The sequence below is a fragment of the Mobula hypostoma genome, chromosome X2, assembly GCF_963921235.1.
Source record: "Mobula hypostoma chromosome X2, sMobHyp1.1, whole genome shotgun sequence".
In the NCBI taxonomy this organism is placed as follows: domain Eukaryota; kingdom Metazoa; phylum Chordata; class Chondrichthyes; order Myliobatiformes; family Myliobatidae; genus Mobula; species Mobula hypostoma.
In genome coordinates, this window is record NC_086129.1 from 23,942,964 (window position 1) to 23,953,322 (window position 10,359).

At 42.2% G+C, this 10,359-nt stretch overlaps 1 protein-coding gene across 1 annotated transcript in view; it reads right to left on the reverse strand.

Annotated features, from left to right (window-relative positions):
- Positions 1-8,411, reverse strand: part of fez1 (fasciculation and elongation protein zeta 1 (zygin I)) — a 76,743-nt gene extending 68,332 nt beyond the window's left edge. The window contains exon 1 of the mRNA XM_063038446.1: positions 8,049-8,411. Coding sequence (XP_062894516.1) covers positions 8,049-8,380 — 332 coding nt within the window. The 5' untranslated portion in view covers positions 8,381-8,411. The remainder of the gene's footprint in view (positions 1-8,048) is intronic.
- Positions 8,412-10,359: the final 1,948 nt, after the last annotated feature.

Here is a 10,359-nt window from a genome sequence, read left to right on the forward strand (position 1 = left end):
TGTCTAACCAATCTTAGAGTTTTTCGAGGAAGTTACCAGGAAAGTTGATGAAGGCAAGGCAGTGAATGTTGTCTATATGGGCTTTAGCATTTGCATAGACATGGACTGATTAGAGATAGTCAGCATAGCTTTGTGCATGGTATGTCGTATCTAATCAATTTAATAGAGCTTTTTCAAAGAATTTACGAGAAAAGTTGATGAAGACAAGGCAGTGGATGTTGTCTATATGGGCTTTAGCAAGGCATCTGACAAGGTCCTGCATGGGAGTTTGGTCAGGAAGGTTCAGTCGCTTGACGAAATTCAAGATGAGGTAGTAAATTAGATTAGACATTGGCTTCATGGAAGAAGCCAAACAATGTGGTAGTAGATGGTTGCTTCTCTGATTGGAGGCCTGTGTCTAGTGATGTGCCGCATGGATTGATGCTGGTCCGTTGCTGTTTGTCGTCCATATCAATGATCTGGATGATAGTGTGATAAACTGGATCAGCAAATTTGCAGATGACACCAAGATTGGGGGTGTAGTGGACAGCGAAGAAGACGATCACAGCTTGCAGTGGGATCTGAACCAGCTGGTGAAATGGGTTAAAAAATGGCAGTTGGAATTTAATGCAGACAAGTTTGAGGTGTTGCACTTTGGGAGGACCAACCAGGATAGGTTTTATACAGTGAGCGGTAGGGCACTGAGGAATGCTGTAGAACAGAGGGATCTGGGAATACGGGTCCATAATTCATTGAAAGTGGCACCACAGATAAATAGGGTTGTAAAGAAAGCTTTTTGCACATTGGCCTTCATAAATCACTGTATTGAGTACAGGAGTTGGGATTCTATGTTGAAATTGTATAAGATGTTGGTGAGGCCTAATTTGGAGTATTGTGTCCAGTTTTGGTCACCTACCTACAGGAAAGATGGAAATAAGGTTGAAAGAGTGCAGAGAAAATTTACAAGGATGTTGCCGGGACTGTAGGACCTGAATTATAAGGGAAGATTAAATAGGTTAGGGCATTATTTCTTGGAACTGAGGGGAGATTGAATGGAGTCATACAAAATTATGAGGGGTATAGACAGGGCAAATTCAAGCAGGCTTTTTCCATTGTGGTTAGGTAAGACTAGAACTATAAGTCATGGGTTAAGGGTGAAAGGTGAAATGTTTAAGAGGAACATGAGGGGGAACTTTTTCAGAGAGTGGAGAGAGTGTGGACCCAGCTGCCAGCACAAGTGGTGGATGCAGGGTCGATTTCAACATTGAAGGGAAAGTTGGATAGGTACGTGGATGGGAAGGGTATAGAGGGCTATGTTTTGGGTACAGATCAATGGGACTAGGCAGATTAATGGTTCGCATGGACTAGATAGACTGAAGGGTCTGTTTCTGTACTGTCATGTTCTATGACTCTATGAGATGGAATGTGGGCATAATGAGTTGAAATAACATCAGAAATGATAGGGACAAAACTTAAGTGTTTAGTGAACATTATATTAATATCAAGCTGTATAGATTACTTGAAATATCTCTGTTCTGTTTATTTCTGAAAAGGGGCAACAGGCTTTATAGGGAGAGTTCCATTTGTCTTTCTGTAGAAAACAAATGCAGTTGCATTTATATAGCACGTCTCCAGACCTTAGGCACAGCTCAAGGCATCTTATACCATTTGATAGAAAGTTTTGCTGTGAAATATCACCAGCACTGACACTGTAACATTCCCCAAATCATTGGTTTCTGATGTGGAATGTGAATAAGCTAAATTCCCAATTTTTTCTTCAAAATTTGTTCATGGAACATTTTGCATCATTTGATTCTTCAGTTTAACCAGACGACTTTGTCACCCGGCCCTGGATCTCTAATGCTCTTATCTCACTGATCAACTGACAGCACAGATTATTAATCAGGGCATTCCTAACCTGTGTTGCCCCATATCATTCTGATTATTAAATGAATTGGTTGATGGAGTAAACTTAATCGAGCTTGGCATGAAGATAACCTACAGGAGCAGATAGAACACCAGTTTTAAGTCCACATAATATTACTCAATGCTAAACTTAGCTGAATATAAATCTGGTGCCAAACTAGCCATAAAATGATCCTGTCAAAATAGTTAAAATTTCTGCAATGAATACCTGAATGATGAAGGATGTGACCCAGTTTATTGCACACCTGCTGCCATTATCATGTGCTTTAAAGAAAATAGACAGGAAAACAGTTGCAGTCTGAAAGCACATACCACCCGGTTCAAGGACAGCTTCAAACCTAGTTATAAGACTCTTGAACAGACCTCTTGTACGATAAGATGGACTCTTGGCCTCACAATCTACCTTGTCATGAGCTTGCACCTTATTATTTACCTGCACTGCACTCTTCTGGTAGCTTTTACACATCATTCTGCGGTGTTATTGTTTCACCTTGTTCTAGCTCAATGCACTGTGTAGTGATGTGATCTGTATGAACAGTACACAAGACAAGTGTTTTTCACTGTATTTTGGCACATGTGACAATAATAAACTAAAACCAAAACCTGGTCTAGCAAACAAAGAACACAATTCTTTTTGCACTGATAGGTCTCATTTTTACTTCACAAATTCATTTTGGAAATGGACTTTTGGTCATATTGGATAGTAAAATCAACATGAATCCAACCCTACTGACTTAAGGAAATGAAAGCTACCGACTGAACCAAGCCAGTTCACATTAGCTAGTATATAGGTAATTGCATAGGTTTTTTTTGGGAAGTGATGTTAATGCTTGATTAACTCAGGAAGCTTCAAACCATCTATTGCACTGCCAGGAACCTTCACATGACCACTTTGAATTTGATTGCAGGAGATAAATATACAGAACACTTTCCAAAATATTTTAAACATCATTACTGACTTCCACTGTGCAAATGGATTTGAACTATTTATTTTTCCATATGGCTGTTAGTGCAACCGAAGAAGACCCAAATAAACACATTTCTCAAGTCGAGAAACTGTTTGATAAGGAAAATTGGATCTGGATTTTATGAAAGAAGCATTGAGCATAAAAGCAAGCAGAATATGTTAAATCTTTCAAAACATTCATTATAGCTCATAGTTCAATTGTGGTCACAGCTCCTGGGAAGAATGTGAAGATACTGGAGGTGGTGCAGAGATTTACAAGAGGGTTTAAGAAATGATGGTTTTCAACAACAAAGACAGAGGAGGAGCAGATGCTGTAGAATCACAGAAAAGTCATGACACAGGAGAAGGCCTTTTAGCCCATTTGCACCCACTGAACAGTCTAATTGCACTCTTTAAGAACAAATCCATACTGCTTTTCTATGTGAATAATGTTTCTGCCTCCAGCATTCAGGCAGTAGGTTTCAGCATCAGAATCGGAATCAGGTTTATTATCACTGACATGTGACGTGAAATTTGTTAACTTAGCAGCAGCAGTTCAATGCAATACAATACATAATATAGAAGAGAGAAAAATAATAAATAAAATAAAAATAATAATCATAATAAATATATAAGTAAATCAATTACAGTATACATATATTGAATAGATTAAAAAACATGCAAAAAACAGAAATACTGTACATTAAAGAAAGTGAGGTAGTGTTCATGGGTTCAATGTCCATTTAGGAATCGGATGGTAGAGGGGAAGAAGCTGTTCCTGAATCGCTGAGTGTGTGCCTTCAGGCTTCTGTACCTCCTATCTGATGGCAGCAGTGAGAAAAGGGCATGCCCTGGGAGTTGGAGGTCCTTAATAATGGACGCCGCCTTTATGAGACACTGTTCCTTGAAGATGTCCTGGGTACTTTGAAGGCTGGTACCCAAGATGGAGCTGACTAGATTTACAACCCTCTGCAGCTTCTTTCGATCCTGTGTAGTAGCACCCCCCCTCCCCCCCCCACCCCATACCAGACAGTGATGTAGCCTGTCAGAATGCTCTCCACGGTACATCTATAGAAGTTTTTGAGTGTATTTGTTGACATGCCAAATCTTTTCAAACTCCTAATGAAGTATAGCCACTGTCTTGCCTTCTTTATAACAACATCGATATGTTGGGACCAGGTTAGATCCTCAGCAATCTTGACACCCAGGAACTTGAAGCTGCTCACTCTCTCCACTTCTGATCCCTCAATGAGGATTGGTACGTGTTACTTCGTCTTACTCTTCCTGAAGTCCACAATCAGCTCTTTCGTCTTACTGACGTTGAGTGCCAGGTTGTTGCTGCGGCACCAATCCACTAGTTGGCATATCTCACTCCCGTATGCCCTCTTGTCACCATCTGAGATTCTACCAACAATGGTTGTATCATCAGCAAATTTATAGATGGTATTTGAGCTATGCCTAGCCACACAGTCATGTGTATATAGGGAGTAGAGCAGTGGGCTAAGCACGCACCCCTGAGGTGTGCCAGTGTTGATTGTCAGCGAGGAGGAGATGTTATCACCAATCCGCACAGACTGTGGTCTTCCGGTTAGGAAGTCGAGGATCCAATTGCAGAGGGAGGTACAGAGGCCCAGGTTCTGCAACTTCTCAATCAGGATTGTGGGAATGATGGTATTAAATGCTGAGCCATAGTTGAGATTATGTCTGCCTTTGATCTATTGTGGTGATAGGCAAATTGCAATGGGTCCAGGTCCATGCTGAGGCAGGAGTTCAGTCTAGTCATGACCAACCTCTCAAAGCATTTCATCACTGTCGATGTGAGTGCTCCCAGGCGATAGTCATTAAGGCAGCCCACATTATTCTTCTTAGGCACTGGTATGATTGTTGGCTTTTTGAAGCAAGTGGGAACTTCCACCTTAGCAGTGAGAGGTTGAAAATGTCCTTGAATACTCCCACTAGTTGGTTGGCACAGGTTTTCAGAGCTTTACCAGGTACTCCATCGGGACCTTCTGCCTTGTGGGGGTTCACTCTCCTTAAAGACAGTCTAACATCGGCCTCTGAGACAGAGATCACAGGGTCATCAGGTGTAGCAGGGATCTTCACAGCTGTAGTTATATTCTCCCTTTCAAAGCAGGCATATCTTTTGGTTTTGCCCATTACTGACTGGATTTTGGTCCAAAATATTTGACCAGTACTCAAAGGCCTATAAAAGATCCTTCCCCTTGGAAGGTGGTCTCGCTGTATTTGGCTGCTCGCAATCTACTATTTGTTTCCCTGCAGCCATACAACAGTTTCTGATGCTGGGGATGATTGTTGCCAAAAGACTTACCTTGAGGGAATGGAAATCACCTTCTCCCCCTTCCTTTCGGAGATGGATGGCTGACATGATCTCAGTCAAACAGATGGAGAAACTTAGGTTCTTGAGAACCAATTCAATTAAAAAATTTTCAGCTATCTGGGATCCATTTCTTGCCTACCTGGATGAGGCCGGGGGCGGATGAGCACTTTCCCCTCAGCTGATTTCTCACAGCCCTTATGTGAGATTCAACGTTTAGTATTTTTGAGCACTTTGTACAATAGGCATCCCTCTAATGTTATGTCTTTTTTTTGCTTATTTCTTTTTTATACATGTCTGAGCTGGTATGCTTTAGTTGATTTCATTGTTTTTTTTTTAAAATAAAGTATTTTTTTTTAAATGCTGAGCTATAGTTGATGAACAGCACCCTAACGTAGGTGTTTGTGTTGTCCAGGTGGACTAAAGCCACGTGGAGAGCCATTGAGATTGCATCTGCTGTTGATCTATTGTGGCAATAGGCAAATTGCAATAGGTCCAGGTCCTTGCTGAGGCAGGAGTTCATTCTAGTCATGACCGAACTTCCAAAGCATTTCATCAATGTAGATGTGAGTGTTATCAGGCGATAGTCATTAAGGCTGTTCACGTTATTCTTCTTAGGCACTGGTATAATTGTTGCCTTTTTGAAGCAAGTGGGAACTTCTGCCTTGGTGAATAAAATTGATAAACTTGGTTGAAAATGTCCTTGAATACTCCCACTAGTTGGTTGGCACAGGTTTTCAGAGCCTTACCAGGTACTCCATCTGGACCTTCCGCCTTGCGAGGGTTCACTCTCTTTAAAGACAGCCTAACATCAGCCTTGGAGAGGGATATCACAGTATTATCAGGTGCAGCACGGATCTTCACAGCTGTAGTTGTGTTCTCCCTTTCAAAGTGGACATAGAAGGCGTTGAGTTCATCTGGTAGTGAAGCATCACTGCCATTCATGCTATTGGGTTTCGCTTTGTAGGAAGTAATGTCTTGCAGACTCTGCCGGAGTTGCCGTGCATCCGATGTCGCATCCAACCTCGTTCAAATTTGTCTCTTCACTCTTGAAATAGCCCTCCACAAATCATACCTGGTTTTCTGGTACAGGCCTGGGTCACCAGACTTGAATGCCACAGATCTAGCCTTCAGCAGACGACGTACCTCCTGGTTCATCCACGGCTTTTGGTTTGGGAATGTACAGTAGGTCTTTGTAGGCACACACTCATCCACACAGGTTTTAATGAAGTCAGTAACAACTGCAGCATACTCATCCAGGTTCGAAGATGAATCCCTGAATACAGTCCAGTCCACCGATTCAAAGCAGTCCTGTAGGCATTCCCTTCTCTCATTCCTAATCCTTAAATCTGCCAATTAATTTAAATCAACATTTCCCTGGATTCCCTGCTTTCCTTACTCAAGGAAATATCTACTTCCTATTTAATCTCCTCAGAATTTTATTCACCATAAGTAAATCTCTATCAGTGGCTTTTTTTCCCCAGCCTCAGCTTTTCCTATCTTTCCTCAAAGCAACAATTTTTAGGTTCTGGTGACATCCTGCTTCCAAAGATTTGATAAAGATGTACAAAATTATGGCAGGATTTATGGAAGGTCACAGATTTAAAACATTGGCAAAAGAACCAGGAGTAAGATGAGAAAAATATGTTTGATTAACATGGCAAATATTTAGTGTGCACTGACAGTGTGGTGGATGTAAATTCCATTGTGGCTTTCACTTGGATACATTTCTGATGGAGATGACACTTTATCCAAAAAGATCGGGGACAACCATGTCAACTGTACTCCAGCATCAGGTGAAACCAGCTAATTCCACACAGGAATGAAGCCAAGCAGTCTTCTGGGTAATATGCTCAGTACTGTACTCAGTAATGTATTTGCTCACTGAGCCATTAATTCTCATCATTTCCCACTAATTGGAGACATCTGACTATGTATATAACCACGGGCAGACTGCAACATGCCCCAGACTGAGGGCACAGATTTTCCAGTGAATATGAATGTGGGCACATCTAGCCATTGTGGATTAGATGCATGTGACAACATTGCACTTTCATTGCGAATGCCAAGTCCAGATCTGCGGAACCTGCCTCAGGTCCTGATGACAAGTGCCAGAGCTGAAGAAAGAATTACACAGTCGCAACCAACAATAATGGGAAGTGATCGCCGTTAGGATAGCAAAATAGCCCCAAGTGGGAAATAAGGGCATCGTCCTTTGACCATTACATGATGTTCTATGTGAAAAACTGGGTTTGCCTGGTGCAGTAATTATCCCTGAAATCAGTCCACATCCACATCCATTCGAACAGCTTTGTGCTTTACTGCACCTTCAAATGCAGCAACAACCCTGGACCTTCTGGTCCAGACCTACTCAATATGTTTTAATTTAGAAAATAGACTTCCTTAGCTGCACAATATTTAAATTATCTACAGCCCAGTATTTTAATCTAAAACACTTAAATCCCATTGCATTAATTGTCAGGATCAGGATTTTGTGATGTTAATTTGTGCATTCTGGTGGTGGTGGAGGGTCGGGGGGCGGGGGGAGGTTGGTGAAACCTTTTGAGAAGTAAAAGGAAATCCAGCAGTGTTCTGCAGGTGATGTGGCTGAGTGTCGGGTCACTGCGAAAACGTCTAACAAAAGGTATTCCTGGAACAACGCGCAGCAGCTTTATTCTTACATAAAGCAAACGCCGCTTCATTAAATTCAACTGCAACAATAAAATCATTTTGTAGGAAATTTAAAAATAAAATCCTCCACAGCGACGTTCATTTCACTTTTGTGATTAATCGAAATGTTCAGATGTTTTGTCTCAATTGCTCATTGTTAATTATAATTTTGAGATTTTACAAACCACTTACTCATCATCCCTGATTAATTCTTCCTCCTCTTCCGCCATCTGCTTTATTACCGGGGCCAAATTCTCCGTCTTCTCGTTGTAATTTCGGAAACAAACGTTGAGTTTCTCATCGAAATCGTTCACCAGATCCTCCATGGATTTGAAGCTCATAATTTCCGTGGTGAAATTATCCAGCTCGCTTAGGTCTTCAAGGTGGGAGACTCCCGCCGTTCTCACCGATCCCAACTCGTTCAGGTTCTCCTCTTCCAGCTGCCCCCGTCCCCCGGCTCGGTCGGGTTTCAGCTCGTAGAAATCCTGCCATTCTTCGTCGAGGGTGACGAGCGGAGCTGCCATCGAACCGGAGAGCGAGAGGCGAGTGCTCAGGAGCTGAGGACTGCGGAGAGACTGCGCATTGGAGAAGGTGAGATCATCTCCGCTCCAGGAAAAAGAACAGGGAGTTCACATCTCTCCCCCAAACCCATAAGCCATCCCCTGGTAACGGAGCAGAAGGAGATTTTTCGGCCCATCGGGTCCATGCCAGCTCACAGGAGAGCAATTCCATTAGATCTATTCCTCTGGTCCCCATCGCTTTTAATAATTAGGGGATATGAGAGACGGTAGATAGTTGAATCTGGAGTAATAATCTACTGGAGGAACTCAGAGGGTCGAGTAACATCTATACTTTCCTTTTTCCCCACAAATGCTACTTGGCTAGCTGAGTTCTATCTGCAGGTTATTCGTTGCTCTTTTCAATAATTTTCCCCTCTCGTCTCTCCTTGCCTTGGTAGAGTGCTGGTCCTCAGGAGAGAGTTAAACCAGTGGAACTGCACACTGTCCGCTCCCTCCATCATAAACCCGTCCATGTTCATCCTAATCTGCGGGGCACAGGATAAACTCATCACCTTTGCGCCCATGATTTTGACAAGTTGGAGGGAGGATTTTCATAGTGACCTTCCCAGTATTCATCCTTTCCCTCTACATCCTATAAAGGCGACTGCATGATGGACAAGAGGAGCAACACTAAACTACTCCTTCTCCAATCTGGTGGAAAGAAAAACAATTTGCATTCATGTAGATCCAAGAAAGACAGTAGATGCTGAAAATCTGGAGCAACAGACAAATCACTGCAGGAACTCAGTGGGTCAGGCAGCATCTATAGAGGGAAATGAACAGTTGACATTTCTGGTTGAAACTCAGTCCTGATGAAGGGTCTCAGCTCAAAATGTAAACTCTTCACTTCCCTCTATAGATACTGCCTGACTTGCTGAGTTCCTCTAATATTTTGTGCGTGTTGGATTTATGTAGAGCCTTTAATTTCTTAAAGCATCCCAGAAGACTTAAAGAGTGTTATTAAAACAAAATTTGAGACCCAACTACATAAAGTAGGTGAACAAACATCCATTTCCCCTTTCAGCCATAAACAAACTGCTGGAAGAATGTAGCAGGTCGAGCAGCGTCTGTGGGGAAAAAGTAGCTGTCGACGATTGGGATTGAAACCCTACACCAGGGCTGAGAGTAGAGTTGAGTTGGCCAGTATAAAGAAGAGAGGAATGGTGAGGCAGGAGTCTGAGGTGGCAGGGTAACACCAATGCCCTTGAACAGAAAAGCCTTCAAAAGGTTGTGGAATGCAGCCCCGTCCATCACGGGTAAAGCCCTCCCGACCACTGAGCACATCTACACAGAGCACTGTCGTAGGAAAGCAGCATCCATCACTAGAAATCCTCACCACCCAGGCCATGCTCTCTTCTCACTGCTACCATCAGCAAGAAGGCACAGGAGCCTCAGGATCCACACCACCAGGTTCATAACAGTTATTACCCCTCAATCATCAGGCTCTTGAAGTGGGGTGGGGGAATAAATACACTGACCTCAACACTGAACTGATTCGACAACCCATGGACACACTCTTAAGGACTTCACAACTCATTTTCTCAATATTTATTGCTTATTTGTTTATTGTTATAATTACTTTTTCTCTTTTCTTTATTTGCACAGTTTGTTGTTGTTTGCACATTAGTTGTTTGTCCGTATTTGTTGTGCACGTTTTCATTAATTCTATTATGTTTCTTTGTCTTTACTCTGAATGCCTATAAGAAAATGAATTTCAGGGCAGCATCAGGTGACACATATCTAATTTGAAACTTTGAAATTTAATTAGTGGAATAAGGAGAAGTGTAAGACAACAGACAGATTCTACCATTTGGGGGAGGAATAGGGAGTGGAGCTGGGATCAATTCACCTTTAACAGAATATAGTAGAGTAGCTGCCTCACAGTTCCAGAGATTGTGTTCAATCCGTATTTCAGGTGCTGTCTACTGGAGTTTGCATGTTCT